At 56.4% G+C, this 20,149-nt stretch overlaps 1 protein-coding gene across 3 annotated transcripts; it reads right to left on the bottom strand.

The window, feature by feature from the left end:
* Positions 1–3: 3 nt before the first annotated feature.
* On the bottom strand, positions 4–19,422 carry TRAF2 (TNF receptor associated factor 2). Of its 3 annotated transcripts, none has more exons than XM_048966138.1 (11): positions 19,001–19,422; positions 17,813–18,033; positions 17,289–17,367; positions 16,816–16,914; positions 10,234–10,395; positions 8,113–8,187; positions 7,282–7,356; positions 6,239–6,598; positions 5,292–5,469; positions 3,636–3,784; positions 4–3,094 (listed from the first exon to the last, which is right to left on the bottom strand). In XM_048966138.1, the coding sequence occupies exons 1-11, from the start codon at positions 19,016–19,018 to the stop codon at positions 2,876–2,878; spliced, it is 1,635 nt and encodes a 544-aa protein (XP_048822095.1). In that variant the 5' UTR covers positions 19,019–19,422; the 3' UTR covers positions 4–2,875. The 3 variants fall into 3 exon arrangements, with proteins under 3 accessions (XP_048822095.1, XP_048822097.1, XP_048822096.1); XM_048966140.1 differs by lacking the exon at positions 19,001–19,422 and adding an exon at positions 18,467–18,547; XM_048966139.1 differs by lacking the exon at positions 10,234–10,395 and having other exon boundaries at positions 19,001–19,416.
* Positions 19,423–20,149: the final 727 nt, after the last annotated feature.

The following is a 20,149-nucleotide window of genomic DNA, read 5'->3' as shown; positions in this document are numbered from 1 at the left end:
CTCGGCGATGTAAGTTTGTTTTTCTTTGTACTATTTTTTTCTACAGAAGCAAAACTGAAGCCAGACGTACAGCACTGCTCTGTGTGCTGCAGTCCTTGCAGAAGGAGCTGCAGGACAGGATTGGGGCAGTGCTGCCTTCTTTGTGTCCTTCCTTACCCTGTCTGCAGGAAAGCAGCTGAGCTGGGGGTCAGCTCAGCCCAGGGGGCTCTGGGTGTGGGGCAGAGCGTGAGGACTGCGCTATGGCAGCAGGAGCCCACAGCACAGCCCTGCTGCTCCCCTGGCCCAGCACTGCCTCTTCAGCCCCACGCAGCGATGGAGCCTCCCACGAGTTACACAGCACTGCAGCTCCTCACACTGCTTTTATTGGAGGTTTTCACCACACACCATCCTCGAGGAAAAACTACTTCACAGTGACAGGCTGAGGCGGGTGTTCCCTCATAGCTGTGGTCAAATAGGGGGAAAACAAGAAACAAAGGGAAAAAAAGAATCAACACTCCAGCTGTGCTTTGTGCCAAACATCCATCTTACAGCGCGGTTCAGCGCTGCATCCAGGGGAGCCCCTCACCCCCAGCCTGCAGTGTGCAGCTGCAAGGAACGCACGCTGCATTAACCCTCAACCACAGGAGATGCTAAAAGACACGGAAAAGGAGCAGGCAGCGATGTCAGCACCAGCGCGGTGCAGGGAAGCAGCAGCAGGGAACAGCACTGGGCTGCCATGCCGCATCCTCCCCATCACCCCGCTGCCACCCACAGCTCCCGACAGCCTCCCTGACCACCCAGCTGAGCAGTGCCAGCACCACAGAGCCAGACTGCAGCCCCCTGGCAGAGGGTGCCCAGCACACCACGTTGCTGTGCTGCAATACATGTAATTCCCACTCATCCCCCCCCACTACACCATTCCCAATCTAAACTAGCAGAGCTGACCACCCACTCAGGGCAGATGTTGGCTCCTTGGCAACTATTTCCACAGAATGGTCTGCAGAGCACAGCCTTTGCCAGGCTACATTCCCTCCTAAGGCACTGAGGTGAAGTGGTTCTGCTGGGCCCGGCAGAGCCTGGAGACAGGCGGGGAGAGAGAGGGTCTGCGCAGAGCGGCAAGGCTGCAGGCAGGGTGCAAACAGCAAGGAGCATCCCAGTCCCACTCCACAGCCACCCCCTGCACTGCCCAGCCTGGAAAAAACGCACGGCCCCCAAGCGAGCTGCAGCCTTTGCCTTTGCACAAAGCAGGACTGCAGCGAGGAACTGGGCACAGGGCCCACGCAGTACCCAGCGCTGCTCCAAAGGAGAAGGGATGCTGCGGGCACAGCCCCGGCCCCTTGCTGGGCTTTAATACATGCCTGCAGAGCTGCAGAGCAGCCTGGGGTCATTTTTCACTTCCAACTCCCAGCTGCTCCCTCTCTGTTCCAGGCAGGGGGCTGCGGAGCCCAGGGCCTCCTCCACGGAGAGCACAACAGCACAGCACTCACAGGGCTGGTGGCAGCGACCGCTGCCCCGAACCGAGGGAGATGCACTCCCCTCACAGAGGCAGCAATCGCAGCCCGAGCACCGGGAGGGTGAGGGGGGGTCACTGCTCTCCAAGCGGCGGCAGCCGCCTCTCTGCCTGTCCTCCAGGGCAAAGGAGCAGTGCCGGGGCTGGAGAGGACCTAGGCAGGGATAAGGGCTCAGCTCTCCCACCTCACCACTCCCACAGCTCCTGGGGCAGCGAGAAGGGGGAGGAAAAAGCACGAGGAGGAAAGGAAGAAAGCTGAGAGGGGCCAGCACGGCCAGCGGCCAGTCTGGTGTTACACGTGGCCACCACAGAACAACTCCAGAGGGACACACGGGCCGTGATGGAGGGATGTGACAGCAGGCTCTTCTCCACGAAACAGAGACCTTCTCTGGGGTACAAGTGCAGGGCACTTGCCCAGAAGGGCGCAGTGCAAGCAATCCAGAAACAGCAAGGGTGACAGCAAGCTTCCCTCAGGGCCTACTCCAGCCCCAGTACCAAAGGCTCTCCAGGAGAATGAGGGCTGGGCCTGGGGAGGGAGGGACGACCAGGTGATGCCGAAGAGCAGGGCACGGTGGGGCTGGGGCATGTTGGGGTGCCCGCAGTGCTGCAGCCATCCCACGACCAGGGTTAAAGCACAGGAGCATGAGGGTGCACACCTCAGGCTTGCTGCCAGCACTGCCCCTGCCACTGCCAGAGTCTGCTGCTATGCAGCTCCCCTACAGCACATGAGCCCAGGTTTCAGGGGACAGGCATTTCCATCTTCCACCACAGGCAGCCCTGCTGTGGCCCTGTATGTCCCAGGCAGCCAGCACTGCCAGCCCAACCTGCCCTGAGCACACCTGACCAAAAACACAGTCACAGGGACGCAGGGCTCCCCTGTGCCTCCTCTCTGCAGACAGTAGAGGCAGCAGTCCTGCAGCACACAGCGCAGCCCCGCAACAGCTGAGCACAGCAGCCTCCCAGCTGTGAGGCAGCGCGTGGCCCAGCGGTGCTCCTCGGGACAGCCCTGCTCCAGGACACACAGCTGCCTGCAGTGCTGGGACCAAAGCCCTGCCTCTCTCCAGAGCTCTGAGGCCACGCGCTGAAGCAGCTGGGTGAGCTGTGCTCACTGCCCCTGGGAAACTGGAGCACGGTGGTTCAGACAACCGAGTCCCTGCAGGAATCCCTGCACCACACAGCCTGCCAGCGTCCACCCGTCTTCTCCAGAAAGGTCTCTCTGATGCCAGGGAAGAGGGCCCCCCTCAGACACCTTGTTTCCATTCAGCAGTAAGAAGGTCCCTTTTGGGGAAGGGCCAGGTCCACGTTTCCGCCCCTCCTTGTTCTGAGACCTGCCTGCAGGGCAGTGCCCAGGGCTGGCTCTGCATTCCCTGCTCCGTGCTGAGAAGGTTAAAGGCCTGAGAGGTCAACGATGGCTTTAATGAAGATGGCATCATCGCGGACGTAGGAGTTCTTGGCTTCCATCACGGAGACGGGGCAGAACAGCGGGCAGCCACTGGCAATGTTCATCTCTGTGACCGGGCGCTGGAAGGAGGAGGAGGTCACGTCGGGTCGGAACGCATCGATGATGTGCTCCCGGTTGTTCTGATCCAAGAGCATCAGGGTCACCTGTGGGAGGTGTGAGAACACACGAGAGCAGCTGAAGGAAAAGGACAGAGGAGCCCATCTCAGCGGCTCAGTCACTTGGCTGTGAAACACACACACAGAAAGGTAACACTGCACGTCCACGGATCAGAGAGACACCCACAGCCAGGGCAGCACAGAACGTCAGCCCAGTCACTGGAAACCCCTGGGTGGCAGAACAGCCACAGACTGAGCAATCCTACAGCAGGCACGGAGCTCCTGCCTCCCACACGGCTATCTGCTTAGGTCCCCGAAGGCTCCCATCCCACCAAGAACAGGGGCAGAACGCTCAGCCTGAGGCGTTTCACAAAGCCCAGGAGCTGCAATCTGAACGGGTGATGCTGTGCAAGCACCAACTGCAGGCAGCACAGCACAGAGGCGGGTCGGCCTTGTGGCATCTCCGCTCTCTCCAGCACGCCGTCCCGCAGCCCTCGCTGTTCCCCAACTCCTGCCCACGTGATGGGATGCTTTCAGCCCCAGAGCAGCTGTGGCCGCAGGCCATGCAGGGGCTCCGACCCAAACCCACCTTCTGGTTGAAGGGCCAGCGCAGCAGCGCGTCGTTGGGTCCTTTCATCACCACGAAGAACAGGGACAGGTGGGTCCCACGCCCGGTGCCGTCCCCATTCAGGTAAACGCGCAGACACATCTTGTAGCCATACTTGCTTGTGTAGAAAGCTGCAAAAAACACAGCGTGCGTCAGAAAGTGCGAAGCCTGGCACCAAGCATCCTCCAAAGACTCTACAGTTGGGACCCCAGAAGAATCCAGGCTGCGGTTTTACAGGGCAGTGGGGGGAGGAGGGACCGCAACACTGAATGCCCCTCATTCCCCAGAGCTGCAGGGAGGGGTGCAGCCCCACATGGCCTGAGCAGAGCAGCCCAGCAGCCGCCTCCTGACAAAGCCACGGGGCGGTAACTTCCTTCTATTTGCTCTACAATGGATTTTATCTGCTCTCTGCTCCTGCATTTTAATACAAACCCAACAATTGTACTCATTTTCCTTTCCCAGCCTAGCCCTCTCTGCTCCCAGCTGTCTCCTTCCCAATCTGAACAACACCCATCTGCCCATTTTGCTTTGCAAGAGGGAAAACCACCTGCTAACAACTTTTTTCTAAACCAAACAGCGTTTGCTTCTCAGCCCAGTTCCTCAGCACATGGAATCGAAACTTCTCATCTAAGCAGCACAATCAACTACTGCAGGAAGAAAAGTGTGCAACCCCACTCTTGCAAAAGGAAAAGACAGCCCTGCCCCTTGCACAGACATCCCGCTGTGCCAGGCAGAGGCAATCCTCCCCTCCCTGCAGCTGCCTGCTCATGCCCCTCCAGGAGCTGACTTGGTCTTGGCTTCAGACACAAGCTGGGTCCCCCAGTGAGGGCACTGCGGTGGGAGCTCCTTTATGGCAAGGGAGCAGCAGGGCCCAGGAGCCGCCACGTCGCTCTGGGCTCTAACCCAAAACTGCAGCCTGAGGAGCTGCTGAGGTCAATAAACTCCTGAGTGCTGGGCAGGAAATGGGGCGCAGGGGTTAAGGTCTGATCTCTGAGCCAAACAGATCTGAACCCGATTTAGTTGCTCTGAGAAGGAAGGAAGTGCCGCCTTTCTAGAACAGGACAGAGACCAGGGGTTTTCCACAGCTGTCACTGACTTTTTGAAGGAAATGCTAATTGCATGCAGTTTCAGTGGCAGTTTAGCTCTCTTCAAGAAGGGGGAATCCTTTTTGCTTTCAGGTTTTCATTACCAAAAGGACTCCAGACAGCCTTCACCCAGGAGACAGTTAACAGTAGTTTTAAAAGTGCCACTGCCTTTATTTCCTGGCCCAGCAACGATCTGGTTTTTCATTACACCAGGAAGCAGTGCAGCATCTGTGCCCCCGGCTCACACGCAGCTCTGGCCAGTTTCAAAAAGTGCTGTGAAGAACAATTCCCAAGCCAAGACAGCTGCATCTTCCACTGAGAAATTAAAACGTCCTCTATGATGCAGGAAGCACCTCCTCCAGCAGAGCGCTTCCATTCAGCCCAATCCTCCTTATGAACACAAAACAAACCAGAAGATGGCTCACATTTCCCTGGGAAAGAGAGAAGACCAGAAGTGCAGCAGGGCGGCCACGCATTCCACACCAAGGCCACCATGACAAACCCCACAGCCAGATGAGGCACAAAAAGGCTTTTTCTATTTTGGGGCAGTAACCTGGAGAGAAGATCGCAGGAGAGCGGCCTGTGATCGCCTCCTGGCGCTTCCTGGCAAACTCTGTTATCTTCCAGATGAAAACGCCGTCGTAGGTGGAAGCCTCCATGTTGCGGATCTTTTCCTCCATCTCGGCCATGGCCAGGTCTTTCAGCCCAATGCTCCTTTCCAGCTGCCGGACCTGCTCAGTGCGACAGACGGCGCAGCCTGGTCAGACACACCGCAGCGAGCAAAGGGCCAGGGCTAAAAGTGCAGGAGTGTAAGGCAATCCACCACCACCTCCTGTGGAACCCCCTCGTTCTGGAGAACACACACAAACACAACTCAGTGTCTGAGCCAAAACCCGCCTGCTGAGAACGGAAAACCTCCCCCCGTGAGCACTTTTGTGGTGCTGCAGAACAAGGGGTGAGGTTGGGGGAAAACAACGAAAGTCACCTTTGCGACAAAAGCAGATTGAGAAACAGGAGGACCTGTACACAGCCAACCAAGTCTGTCACTGTGAGGCAGCAGGGTTACGTCTGCATTGGCAGATCCTACACTGAGAGAGCACAGAAATGACAAGCCCACAATTCCCAGGGCCCCAGTGTAAGGGCACTGTGCTGGAGCACAGAGCTGGGAGAGCTTCTGCTCTCAGGCTGAGCCCCCGCCATCACACTTCTGCCACGAGTGGCTGGGAATGCAAAGAGATGGAGTGCAACGCCAGCTCCTCCCTGTCCAGCTGGAGGACTTCACCTCACTTAATTACTAAGAGACCCTACAGCATTTGCTTCAGGTCAATTCAATTCCCATCTTTTCCGGGAAGCTCTCCAGGTTGGGCACAGTCACACATGGTATCTTAGTGCTATCTTCAGATTTAGGGAGAGACGGGATGCAGGTGGAGCTCTGCTAACAACACGGAAGGGAGCTGGCAGAAGGCTCTGCTCAGCGCAGGGAGCCCAGGCACTGCACACCTTGTTACTCAGCGTCTCGATCTGCTCCTGGTCTAATCGGTGCTGCCGGCTGTACGCTTCTGCTGTCAGAGACACCCTTTCCACCTCTCTATTGAGCACGCAGACAATGTTCTCAAAGGTCACTGTTTTCTTCTCCAGGGCGTCGCACCTTCCCAAGAGCTCCAGGGACTTGAAGAGCTCCGACTCTGGGCACAGGGAGTTTGCTGCCAGCAGTGGGGAGCCGCTCTGTGATGAGGGAAGGGCAGGAAGGTGCTTCAGGCCTGCGGATCCACTCTTGAGGCTGAGCACAAAACTCAGCAGCATGTACAGATGCTCTGCCAGACACTTGCTTTCGTGTTCTGGTAGCTTTTCATTTTCCACCTACATGAAGAGAAATATATCCCATTCAGCAAGCTCAAGCTGTCACCATCCACAGAAAAATGTCCTCTTCTCGAGGCCACAATGTTAGCTTCAAATTATAAAAGGAAAAAAAATCAAAGAAAAATGGTTTAAAAAACGTGGATTTTGTTGGTGTTTTTGTTTTATTACAGAAAAGCTGTGATCATAAGCAGTAACGGATGCTTAATGTTCCCTCAGCTGCACAAACTGTCCTATCCTGCCCTCCTCCAGCCCTTTGCAGAAGGGCTCTGTCAGACTGACTTAACAGCACCAAAGGACAAAGCCTCACATAATCCTCCTGAGAAGGGATTTACGCTGACATCACCAGTAGGAGCCAAGAAAACCACATCACATACAAATACTGCCCTGCCCAAGCTCCAGCAGTGCAACAAGCTGTGGGATGCCCAGGTCCATGCTGCCAGCACTGTAACCACTTGGAGCCTCAAAGCATTTGGTGCAGGTCTCAAAATGTCCTTCTGCATTGCTCATTTTCTGGTACCCCAAATCTGGGCAGTAGATAATGTCAAGTGGCATTTACAAAGGGCCTAAAACACCACTCTGCAGTAATAGCTGAGCAACAGCACCTGCAACAGGTCGGGCTACAGCTGTCTGCAGCTCATAGCTAACACTGGAACTGAAAACAAGACAGACAAGAGCACCCTTACCATCTCAGCACAGCCGACAACCTCGAATCTGCAAGGCACTTTACATTTGCCACAATTCTTCACGTGGTCCTGAAACTAGAAGAGAAAGAAGATAAAGTTAAACAGGTCTTATGTCACACAGGTCACTCCCTCTCCAGCTCACTGCAGGTCTGGGAACCCAAAGACAAATGGAAGAACAGCCTCAAACCAATGCTGATTGCTGGCAGCCGCGCTGCACCTCAGCCTGCTCACAGCTGGCGGCTGCCCTGAAGCACGGAGGCCAAGGCTGAAGCTCTGCAAGCAGTGCCAATAACCCACCGCCTCTGAGATGGCTCGTCTGGATTCCCAGGCAGCGTGTGACCGGTGCCAAGCAGCACTGGCACGCTGCTATCTTGTTTCTGCCGTGCCTCCCACTGTCAGCTATCAGTGGTCTGTTGTGAGCAGCCCACTGAACACCCACATCTGCTGCAACAGATGTCAAAACAGTTTTTAAACCACTTTCTGAAAAGCTTCCAGGCGCAGCCCCAGGTTGCTCAGTCCCACACTGCAGGGGAGAGATCCGAGCAGCAGCCGATGGACGGAGCAGCCACCGGAATCCCAGCAGTGTGAGCCTATGAGCCCATTGCTGGGCTCCAGCACGCCCAGAGCTCACAGCACAAAGTCCCTCCTTACGCTGGATGTTTCCCCATCCTTTTGACAAGGAAACATCCTTGTCTCTGATTTCCCACCACTGTGTTCAGCCTCATGGAAAAGCCACATGTGCACAGCGGGCTGCCACCTCCCTGCTCCCCCACTCTGCTCCTGGATGGTCTCAGCTCCCCCCAGCTCTGCTGCCCCCCAGCAGCCGCATACCTTCTCTCTGGGGATCTTCTTCTTCCCGCAGCCATCACAAGTCAGTGGAAATTTTGGGCAGACCTCATCGTGAGCCTGTAAAAGAACAGACAGGAGGCTTTGGTGTGCTCAGAACTCTCTGCGCTGGCTCAGCTCTGTGATCTCCAGGCTGCCAGCACTTAGGGTGCGTACGCAGCTGAGCGAGCCTCAGCCTCCATTTAAAGAGCTGCTATAACATTTTAAAGGAAAAAAAAAGAGATAACAGCTTTGATGAATAACCAAGAGGAAGCTCCATGCATGGCTCTGCACAGAAAGGCGCACTGGGGCAGCATCTCAGCAAGGTCACAGCTGTAAGTTTTTGGGATCAGCTCAACAGAAATGCATTTTTCAGCTAGAAAGGGAAATCATTTTAAACCACCCCATGTATCCCATGTCATGACAAGGATCACAGCAGTGCCACGCTCTGCCCACAGCACACACTGCTCCATGGGCACTGCTGGAGCACCGCTGTGCCCCGTGCCGCTTCCACACAGCTCCAACCCATCGCCTTGTGCACAGCCCACTGGAACAACCCATATTTGGCTTCTGTAATGAGGGATCCAGAAATCACCTCTCGCTTTTCTGTCTGAGCTTACGTGAGCTTCCACCAATGCAAATTCCATTAACGGGCAGATCGGAACTGAGGCTAGAAGAGCAGCGTGTTTAACAACAGCCTTCTGGCAGCAACAGAAAAAAATGATGACATATTTACAAAGCAGCTGTCTGAAACCAGATGCCTTGAAAACCTGCTCATGTTTACCTGTATTAAAACAAGTCACCGCCTCCAGGAGGGGGGACACGTGCAAGCTGTTCTCTTACCACATCACAAACTGGAAAGTGAAACCCACAATGGCTCAGGCTTGGCATGCTGGGAACTCTCTCCTTTTCATACTTGAGACGAGCAGGCAGAGCCAAAGGCTCACAGAGCTGTCCCTGAACAGTCACCCCCTGGTTCCCTTGGTGGGCAGAGGAAGGCAGAGGCAGCCTGCAGAGGGGCTGAGCCCTTTCCTCCAGCTGCTCCTGCTCTCTGGTTCTACAGCATCAGACAACAACTTCCTCACGACCCACAGAGTGCTGGCACAGCAACAGATGCTGCACTCCGACTGAAGCAGGAGCCACTGCAGATACAGCCACTTGAAAGGGGATTTTGCACTTCTGCACCAACAGTGATGTGTGAAATCACCGCCCGGTCGTTTGCAGCCTCCCACCTGGCAGTGCTCCTCTCTGTGCTGGCAGCTCCCCACAACACACAGCCCTGCGATGGTTGCTGAGCTCACAGCCAAAGTGCTGCAAACAGCTCTGCACGGCTCCAAAGTGCCGCTCAGCAACGTGAGCTCCGACCGGCACAGACCCAAACCTCCTGCTTCATAGGACATTTGAGTATCAACAGTGCAGGGCTCCTCCAGAACCCCTACTTCTGCCCCTGCCCACTCTGTGTGGGTGCTGCATCACGCAGGAATGCCGTCTGCCGAAACTCACCCTGCCCAGCAGCTGGGGGAGGCACACGAGCCTGAGCTGCAGCACCCAGGGATGAGGCAATCCCCCTGCCACAGCTCTCCCAAACCCACAGCTGCACGCAGGCAGCTCTGATGCCTGGCACCAGCTGCAAGCAGCACTGGAAAACCACTGATGCCACTGTGCCAGGTAAGAGCAAGTCACTCTCCTGCTGTGAACTAGTTCAGAGTTAGATGGGGGAGGAGGGAGGAGACAGCAATAGAGGAATTAGAGCCGAGCTGGAAGAGCACAGCCCAAGTCAGACCGTCCTCTGCTACCTCAGCACCAACTGCAGTGGCTCAGCTGCCTGCAGCAGGAGAAAAACAAAGTGGGCAGAACTCAGCCTCCACACCAACACCTCCTCCTTCCTGCTCAACAGCACCAAAGCCCTCGGCTGATCTCACAGATCGACCTCCCTCCCTAAAAACAAAGCGCATCGGCTGCACCCTGCAAGGACGGGCAATTCTGCAGGAGCTGAGCGGCTGGGAAAGCGGCCTCCAGCAGGCTCCCAGGGCCAGGACAGCCCCACGCTCACGGACAACCACTGCAGCACAGCACTCCTCCCCTCACCTCCAGTCCCGCAGGATGCGCAGGATATGGCTCTCGTACCTTAATATCTGGGAAGTAGAAAAGTGATTTGCAGTATTTGCAGTTGAGGGTTCTCTCGGGGCACTCCCGCTCAGAGTGGCGCTCCTTCTCATTCAGAGGGATCACAGCCCTGCATGCCTGGCACTCAATCAGCAGGAACGGGCAGTTCCCCTCATGGCAGCTCTGTGACAGGGAGAGCAGCACAGTTCAGTACAGCCGGACAGAAAAGCAGACACACACAGGGCAGAGAAGCTGGGCTTAGCAACAGCAGCTGACCCCAGAGCTGGAACGATCATCTGCTAAGGAATGCCAGGAGGAGCTGCTTTGCTGGGCCTGCGTAAATGAGACAAAAAGGAAAACTGCAGTTTAAGCCGACTGCTGCTCCAGGTATCAAAAGCTCTGCTGAACTCGACTTGAACTACTGCTGAAAGTCACCAACCCCACATCGTGGTGGTGGAACTGGATGTGTCCTCGCCCCCAGCTGCCCTGCTCCAAACATGACACAAATGCACCTCTATTCCAAGAAGGTTTCTCAGTTGTATTGGGAAATCCATCTGCACGACACAATGCTGGGCACGAGGCAGGCAGCTGAGAACAGCCAGCAGCACTTTGCTGCGAGCCCCTGGTTATCTGCACACAGCACAGGCCGGGCTGCACCCTGCAGTGCTCCACACAGCATCCCAGGAGTGCAGGCTGCTCCAGGAAAGTGCTCCGAGCATGGAAACAGCAAGACGTGCACAAAGCCACAGGGGGTGGCAGCAAGGAGGGAGCAGCTAAGAGGAAGGAAAACTTGCAGGAAAGCAGAGGAGAAACAGCTGGAAGGGGACTGGCATACAGAGGATGGCCAGAGCTGTGGCACTGCCAGCCCAGACAGCGCAGCAGAACTAATTCAGCCTCAAAAACTGCTGAACCTACAGCTGGTGTGCAGATCAGCCACCACTCACAGCTCAGAGCTGCAGCTGGGTGCACCCAGGGCATGGAAACCATGGCTGCCCACACGGTGCTTGCTGGAGTGCAGCACCAAAGTTGGCAGAAGTGATGTTATGGCTTCCACAGGGCCTCCCCCAATTCTGCTTGCAAAATGAGGACGTCTGCTGCAGAACTTCTGCTTTCTATGGTCTTATTAATCAGCTTTTAGGACTGATGAGACAGATGTTTGATTTGGTATCCAGAGGTAGAAAGAATTCGAGGCGGTGTTTCTGACAACGAAGCAGCTCAAGGGGCAGCAGTGGGGTCTGGGCAGGGCCAGCACCACGAGAAACACTGAAAGCAGCAGCAGCACGTCTACCATTTCCTGGGATGGACTCTGCCTTTCCTACTGCTTGAGTAACACAACGCCGTGGGGCATCCAAGGATGCTTTCCCCAGTTTCTTCTTTTGCAATCCCCACCAGCCCAGAGGATGGGTTTTGCCAGGAGGACTCAGCTCTCAGTTGGAGCAGCCCAAGCTCCTGCTGGGTGGGAGCTGCTCCATCTGCACAGACAACCAAACCTGCCTGCCAAGGAGATTCAGCGTTACCATAGCGGGCTCTAATGAGTCGTGGTAAACTGCTGCTCGATAAGAAGGAGGTTCAAAGGAACTGCAAACAGAGATAACAACACGGCCAGCTCCCAGTTACCAAGCAGCCACTTGGCAAAGCCCCAAGAGGTGCTGCCCGCATCAACCAAGGTCAGGGCCCCAGAACAAGCTGCCACTGGGCACACAGCCCTATCACGCTGTCCTGCCCAGCACTGCACGTTTCATAGCACACATCTCAACTCACCACTGCTGCGTGATCCTGACAGCCAAACCCTGCCAGGCGCCAGCAGCAGGAAAGCCTGCCCTGTTCCATGCACACCACCCAACACCCCAAGCAGCCCTCAGGGCTCCGCTGCTCTGCAGAGCTCTCCCCTCCTCTGACAGGGCGCATCCAGCCCATGGCATGGCTTTGTTGCTCTCTTTTTTATGTTTTAATGACAAATATATTAAAAATTAAAACGCTTTGTTACTCACATTACCTATATTATGTACTTTGCAGGGGCTGCTCTGAAAGTACTGCCTTCTGTTTTATGGTGTTGGCTTACAACACCAGAAACAGACATTGGTGGGATGGCAGCAGAGGCCAAACCTTCCCATCAACATCCCATTGTGTTGTTGCTGTGTGACAGAATGGTGCATGACATGGGAGTGTGTATGGAGCAAACATGTGGAATTGAATTCCTCCGTGCAGAAAAAATGCCAGTGAGTGCCATTCATTGATGCTTGTGAACACTGATGGAGACCAAAGAGGGGATGTGAGCACAGCGAGGGGTGGTGGTGCATTTCAGCAGTGGTGACAGCAGCAGTGGTCACCTCTGCTGGTGTGGGTTTGTTCATCACTGACGAAAATGCAGAGAGCTGATGTAGTGACTACATGGCTGGAAAACAGCATTTTGTAGCTGAGAATTCGATCCACCAAACAGCTTTACTGTGCTCACTGTCTTTGTTGCAGCTTCCATGGAAACACAGAGGAGGCATTACTTTCAGAGCAACCTATATATGTGCTGCCCAAGACAACATCTCCTCACCCAGCACAGCCCAGCCACGCCAACAAGTCGCACACCATCGCTCCAAGCAGCATCTCCCCAGCAGCACACAGCTGGATCTCCTGCACCAAAATGAGCACCTGGCTGAAACCTCAGTGACACCAAGCATGCAGCAAAGGCAATGGATGCAGAGGCAGGGCAGGGCAGGCTGCGCTGTGCCCTCAGCTGAGGCTGTGCCCAGCAGAAGGGTGGCTGCAGCACGAGGCCAAGAACTGCACAGGCATGTGGAGAAGGGCAGATTTCACAAAATGGAAAAAGCAAACCAGTGGTGAGCGGCTTGATCTCAAGCCCTCTTGCTTTGCTTTGTGCAAAGAGCTGACAGAATCTCTTTATCTTTTAAAGAAGGGTGTGTGTGATTGGGGCTCTGGTAGTCGCCTGATCTCTGGAATCCAAGGAATTCTTAGCTGGCAGTGAAGTGCTGCCCCAAAATGCCAACAGCCGTGCACAGAGGCTTCCAAGGGTTTTCACACAGGCTTTAATGGGACACATCACTCCCTCCCAGCTTCAAGTCAGCCAGGTGCAGCTCTTGGTCTTCAAAGGCTCGAGCTAAGCCTCAAACAAGGTGGGCCACCGCAATGAGGCTGAGCAGCTCCCAGCAGTGTGCTGTGAGCACATGGTGGCTGGCGGGGCTTTCCAGCCCCTCCCACGTGCCTGGTGCTCCCCATGCTCACCTCCCACCGCACAGCCTGGATGGAGCTGCCAGCCACTGCTGCTCCCCACAGGCAGGCACTGTTTGTGGGCTTCAGCTCCTGCGAGCGAAGGCACATCTTGTCCCTTCTGCTGCAACAGGAGGCCCTTCTGGACACCCCTACGTGCTGCCATGGGGTACTGCAGCACATGGGTCCTCCTGGGAAGAATCAATCTGATCCTCATCAGCCACCTGCAAACAACACTGAACCCCATGTTGCAACCTGGAGCCAAAATCTTCCAATCTCTGATTCTATAAGGAACTCTGGTTGCTCGGGTACAGAGTCATCAAGTGCTCTTGCCACAACTCTAAGAAAGCTGCATCTATGCTGGTGGTGCTGCTATAAAATATCCAACAGCACATTTCAGAGGCAATAGGAACCAGGTGAGTATTTCCAAGACCAGCAGCTCTGCTCCAAACCACAGTGTGAGGCTGAAAGCCACCACCAAGAGCTACCAGGGCACTCTCAGGGACACAGCTGATGCCACCCGGTAGTGAAGCGCTGCTCAGGGTCCCAACCACATCCTGGAGAGGAGCAGCTCTTTCTACAGAGGGCAGTGGGGATGCCTCACCACCTCCCACGCTGCTGCAGAGCCCAGGGCAGAAGGATCATGCAGAACCAAAGTGCCCTCTTTGACTTGGATTAGGACAGGTTATCAGCACGGCTGAAGCAAATCAGCTTAAATACTGCCATCACGATTAAGCTTAAAACAGAGCGCCCCTTCAGAACCTGTTGGGCAGACCCAGCCCATATTTGCATTGCTCCCCCAAGTTCCTGGACACCACGGGACATGCTTTCTTAGTCTTTTCTTTTGCTCTCAGGGGATTGTTTTAGTTTCTCTGCCCCTGCTCAGATTTTCCGCCTGCACCTAAAGGCCCCTGCCCACAGCTCGCCTTCCTGTACGCACATTCAGACCAATTATCAGGAAACCTAGATCTGAAAAGGGGGTGCAGATTAAAAGGAAAACCCCCGCCAGCCCCACCACAAAACACTTCAGCTGAACGCCGCTAAATATTTACAACTGCATCCAACAGTCAGAAAAATGCGTTTATAACCCAGGCATGTTCTGAGTGCTTACACATTCTGTACGCTTTGCACAACTTTAAGCAGAACTGCAAGTCATGTGTGAGCAGATTTCACTCTTTCGGTTCTGTACGTCCCTGTGAGATGTGATCAGGGGCTTGAACAGAAAGCAAAACTGAGCTTAACTTTGTCCTTGTTTTTTTGTAGAGCTGTGCAGCTGCAGGACATTTTTTTCTCGCTTGTGCCCTGATAACTTTAGCAAACCAGAAGTGACGGTATCTCTTGATTTATAAGTGGAGAGCAGCCAAATCAGCCTCTCAGTATCAACACTGCACAAGTCTTAAATGAGCAAACAATGAATTAGCTTGGAGGGACTTTCCATGTCCTGTCGGAAATAGCACAGCAAGGGACTTTCCATCACAGGAGCACTGCTGCCGCAGGACGTTACGCACGCCGGCACACACTGCTGCCTGCAACGCAACAGCAGAGGGCAAACTGCAGAGCTGAGCTGTGCCACCACCATCACACTGAGCTATGAGCCCGAGGGGCACTGCTGACAGCCAAACACACGCACAGAGCACTGGCTTAACACTCAGCCCGCCTCTCCTTCCCTCATGTGGGCCCTCAGCCCCACGCATTGCCTCCCAGCACCTCATCACTTCAGGAGCTCTGGAAGCTGTGCACAAGAACCCAAAGCGCCACAGCATGCACCCAAGGGAAGGGAGATCCATTGCTGGGCAGCCTGCTGCCCTGAGAGGCTTCTCAGACACACTGAGTGGATCTTTGGCACGGGACAACTTGTGCTGAGCCCTGCAGGAGCCATTTATCAGGACTTCTTTAATCCAGGAGAAAAAGTTCAAAAGAGCCCTCAGCAACAGCACCCTGACATGAGCACGGTAAGCTGCTGACAAACCTCATTTGGTTCAGGCTGATGGAGATAAGCTTGCTCACTGCAATTGGCATTCAGAGCACTGCAGCAGGCACGAGACCTGTGTGCCGTAAGGAGCAGGTCACCAGCACAACCACAGCATGGGACAAGGCCTGCACACACACCAGCACAACAGCTTGGGTCACGAATCTCAGCAAAACACTGCACTCTGCAGTGAGGCTCCTCGGCGATCTGTGCTGTATTGGCATCAAGCTTTTAACTTCAGATTTGTCCAGGCACATGCATCCACCCCACGTACTACTTAGAGATCTAAGAAGAAGAGGTTTGAAGCAGAAGCTTTTAGCATCCTATACCCACTTATCTTTCAGAATGTGCCAGTGCAAAGAAGCTGGAAGCTCCAGGCAGGAGGGCAGGGAAGCACAGCAGCAGCACAGCTGTGGGCAGGAGCTCAGAGCCACGCTGCCTCTTCATGCCATCCTGCAGTGGCATTGCCAAGAGAATCCACAGCTGAAACTCCTTCCTGATATGCATCTCAGCCTGGTGAACAACCAGGCAACAGCCTCTATCTAGGGACAGTGCTGGGGGAAAGAAGGTTTATTACTTTTATTTGGGGCCCTTTGCATAATGGTTCATCCATTCCATTATGGATGACAATACGATCCTTCAGGAGCAGCACAACTTCACAGGTGGGCAAACATGGCTCCCATCTGCCAACAGAGTTTAACGATGCTTTCTGCACAGCAGAGCTGACCTGTAGGAAGGCATAGGGAAGCAAGTGGCTCACTGCAGTCCCCAGAACACTTTGCATGAATAATAGTAGCCGTATGCATGCTAAAGTCCAAAGGCCTGGAGCAGGAAGGGCAGATGAAAACCTTTCTAAAGATGAGCAGAAAACATCCTGGTGGCACAGAGCTATTTGGGGCGGCGTGTGCTGAGCCAGCAAATGACACCCAAACCCCCTGCCCTCTTTCTGCAGGAGCTACTCGGCCCTGCAGCTGGCTGGAAACAGGACTGCGGATGGCCAGGCTGCCTGCTCCAAGCTCACAGCTCAGTAACAGACTGCAGGTTCACACAGCACAGCAAACTCAACAACAATCTTGCTGTAAGGCACAGTTCCTTGACAGTTTCCTCATCTCTTCGCGCAGAAAGCAATTAGAGGTAGAGCAAGTGGTTCTCGTTGTGGAAGTGAAGAATTCAGAGCCTGAGATGATAAGCAAACTCTTCCAGTTCAACCCATGCCCTCAGCAGGACGCACAAACCCGGCTCCGTGAGGAAATCTCTGCAGCTCCCAGAGGGCTTTGCTTACAGCGAAGCAGAGGTGAAAGCTCCCACCATCACTGCCAGCTTCAGAAGAAAGCAAACCCCCCCAAACCTCTCCTGTCGGCACACAGAGGAAAGAAAGAGTGTGCAGATCCCAAAAGCCCTCCTCCGAGATTTACCTCATATTCCTTAATAGTCCCCTTCCACGTGCAGCCCTCGTTAATACAGACTGCAGGCAGACTTTCCACCTCCCGGCGAGCTGCGTTGTCTGGGAAAGCCTGCAGTGGAAAAGGTAGAAGAGCACAGAGATCACTGAGGGGTACAAACACGGTCCGGCCTCTCCATTCTTCATTAACCATTCCTAACAAAAATGTAAAACAAATAAAGAAAGGACTCCTCCCCGTGCCAGTTGCCACATCCTCAGAGGCGTGCTAACGGCAAACAGATCTTTATTATCGCACTTAAGTAGGTCATTGCTATATTCCCATGACCTGGATTTTAGCTGTTGGGGAGTTCACCTCACTAATTGTAACTCTCACTGCTCAACAGAACGCTTCCAAAGAGCACAAGAATCCCCAAAGTCTTGTGTTTTAAAGGAAAGCTACAAGCAGCATTAACAACAGGGATTTTTTTCTTTTCCATTTTTACTTACAGAGCTGGTTTCCAAAATAGAAACTCCTTCTTCATATATTCCTTCTTGAATGCAGCTTGCACACTTTTGAGGCCCAGAACTAGCAGACACAAAAACAATAATCAAACACCCAATTTATGGTATAATTGGCTTCTAATAACTTAGTACAGTGATTTCCTTATCCTTTAGACAATCCGCCGAGCCTCTGCTCAGCTGTAGTTTGGGCACCCATTTCTGCTATTAGGGGCTTTTTATTTGCCTCGTGAGTCACTGCTCTCCTCAGCTCCACTCGAAGGCAACAGTGAGAGGGAAGAGAAACGAATCCTCTGAACCGTGCGCCTCACGTTTGGGCACAAAAGGCACCCATCAGTCCAGGAGCAAACGGAGGGAGCCCACAGAGAAATAAAGGCACATCGGACATCACACATCCCTGATGCTGAACCTCAGAGGTTACACACAGCTCCTTCCCTTGATGGTCCTCCGGCTCCTTCATCTCCTCCACTCGCTCCTAAGCCTTCACTTTAAGGCCGAAGGCACAAATTTACCTTATAATTTTCTTCAAGCAATAGGAGCAGTAGCGATGCCCGCACTGAGCCTGGAAGGGCCGCCTCAGTATGTTCCTGCAGTCCGAGCAGAGGTACTTCACCTCCAGTTTCGTTCCCAGGATCTCCTTCGCAAACCCGGGCTGGTTCAGGTCCAGAGAGCCGGGCGGAGTCGAATTTGCTGCTGCCATGGGAACAAAAAATTCCGGCTGTACACCCAGAGCCTGGAAATAAAAATACGTTCCCTGTTTGGTTATACCTGGAGGACGGCAACGCCTCGCTATCGCGGAGCACCGGCAAACCGCGCCGCGAGGCACGGGACGAAGCCGGCCCGGCTCAGCGCCCGCAGCTCCGCGCGGGGAACGCCGCGACCGGGAGCCCCGCGCCGCCGGCAGCTCCGGGGAACGACCCGAAGGCGCCGACCCGGCCCCGCGGCCCGGCCGCTCGAGGGCAGCGGCGATCTCCGAGGCGGCCGGGCCGGGCCGGGCGGGGGGGCGGAGCGCGTTCCCACGGGGCAGAGCGGGGCAGAGCGGGGCAGAGCGGGGCAGAGCCCGCCTCCCGCGGCCCGCTCCGCCCCGCCGGAGCCCCGCGGCCCGCCCCAAGCCCCCGCCGCGCCCCCGCCCCCCGAGGGCAGCCCGGCGGCGGTGCCGTACTCACCGGCCCCTCCGTCCGCGCCCCGCACCGGAAACGCGCGCAGGCCCCGCCCGCCGGACACGTGGAGTGCGGCCCGCCCCGCACTGCGCCACCGCCCGGCAACGGATCCGGCGACGGCCGCGCCCGTGGCGACGGGCGGCTGGAGGCGGGGCAGCGCGGCCACGCCCGGTACGGCCGCACCCCGCCGCTCCTCCCGTGGAGATACCCTGCCCCACTTCCCCTCTTTCCCACCCCAAGTCGCCCCCCCACGCTGCCCCGCTGCGTGTCACCCCTGCAGTCACCTGTCCCCCCTCCCCGCTGTCACCCAATCCCGGCCCCACCCACCTGCACCCCACTGCCCAGGTTCTCGGCACTGTCCCCTGGGCCCGGGCAGCACCGCGCCAGGACCGGGCTCCCTGGGGACAGCAGCGGCCGGCACCGCCCCACAGCCCCTACGCCGCACCCAGGAGCTTCCCGGCTCAGCCGCCGTCCCGCGCCCACCCCCTCACCGCGGCTCCGCACCGCTCAGGCGAGTCCCAGCAGCGAGCGCAGCCCTACCTGCACGCACAGCGCCATGGCTCGCGGCCCCGCACCGACACGGCGCGGCGGCAGCCGGAGGCCGAGCGGGTTTCCGCGTCCCAGGAGGCGACGGGGAAACACGAGCGCCCGCCGCGTGGCGGTGAGGTCACGCCGAGGTGCTTTCTGCAGGGGAACTCGGCGCTGCCGGAGCTCACGCAGCAGCCGCCTCCGCAGCGCCCAGCCCCGTGGCGGTGCCCCGCCTGCACCCCGCGGGAAGCCGCGGCCGGCCCGAAGGCTCGGAGCTGGGGGCGCTGGGGCTTCGCTGCCCCGCGGTGCGGGCAGGGCACCGCGTCTCGTTCTCAACCCGAGGGGAATTCGCTCAGGGCTGGGGAATCCCGCTCGGCCGCAGCCGGGCGGGGCAGATCGACGATGCCCGAGCCGAGCCCTCGGAACCCGCGTGCAGCTCTGGTGTGAACTGGGAGCTGAGGGGCGACGCGGGTGCTGCCGCGGACCTGATGGAGGCCCGGGTGCCACCGCCGCCCACAGACATCAGCGGGGCCACAGCGGGAGCGGGGAGGAGATCCGGGCACCGGGCACGGAAGCTTCCGGAGCAACAGGAGCCGCTTTGCAGGGCCGAGGCCCAAACAGCCACGTATGTCCCCCAGCTGGGCACAGCGTTACACGAAAGCCGTGAGACGCCGCCCAGAAGGGACCGCGGCTGTCGGGCTTTCCGCACCGAGGTCGCGGGACAAAGCGGAACGGAACGCCTCCGGCAATGGGCGGCAGCTGCAGCGCCTCAACGCGCTGGCAGAGCGCCTCGCGCATGCGCGACCCTTACGCGGAACACCGTTCCGTCCACCTGGGTGCGGCTATTGGTCAGCGATCCTGACATCCTCCGCGGTTTAGACCAATCGCTTCTTGGCGTAGACTTATTGGCAGTTATAGTAGCCTATCAGAACGCAAAGATGTGTGCGCCCGTCTCCAGCACGCCGCGCACACTAGCCAATGAGAGCCGGAGGCAAGTTGATTGTCAGTGCGCCGTACCTATGAAGAGGAAGAGCGTCACACCTGCCAAGGAATCTCTCGTTCTGCCAAAGTCCAGCAAGGAGCCCCTAGTCCCGCCCCCCGCTCCGGAGAGGTCACCTTCCCTGACGGGCGTGAGCACAAACCTATCGGAGAGCGAGATGG

The sequence above is a fragment of the Lagopus muta genome, chromosome 19, assembly GCF_023343835.1.
Source record: "Lagopus muta isolate bLagMut1 chromosome 19, bLagMut1 primary, whole genome shotgun sequence".
In the NCBI taxonomy this organism is placed as follows: Eukaryota; Metazoa; Chordata; class Aves; order Galliformes; family Phasianidae; genus Lagopus; species Lagopus muta.
The sequence above is the reverse complement of the archived record's forward strand: the minus strand, read 5'-3'. Positions and strand labels throughout refer to the sequence as shown.

Coding starts and splice junctions, on each gene's coding strand:
- TRAF2 (XM_048966138.1), bottom strand. Junction 7,357..8,112: donor AGAAGATCCCCAGAGAGAAG/GTATGCGGCTGC, acceptor TTTCTCTTCTAG/TTTCAGGACCACGTGAAGAA. Junction 6,599..7,281: donor TTGTCGGCTGTGCTGAGATG/GTAAGGGTGCTC, acceptor CTCTTCATGTAG/GTGGAAAATGAAAAGCTACC.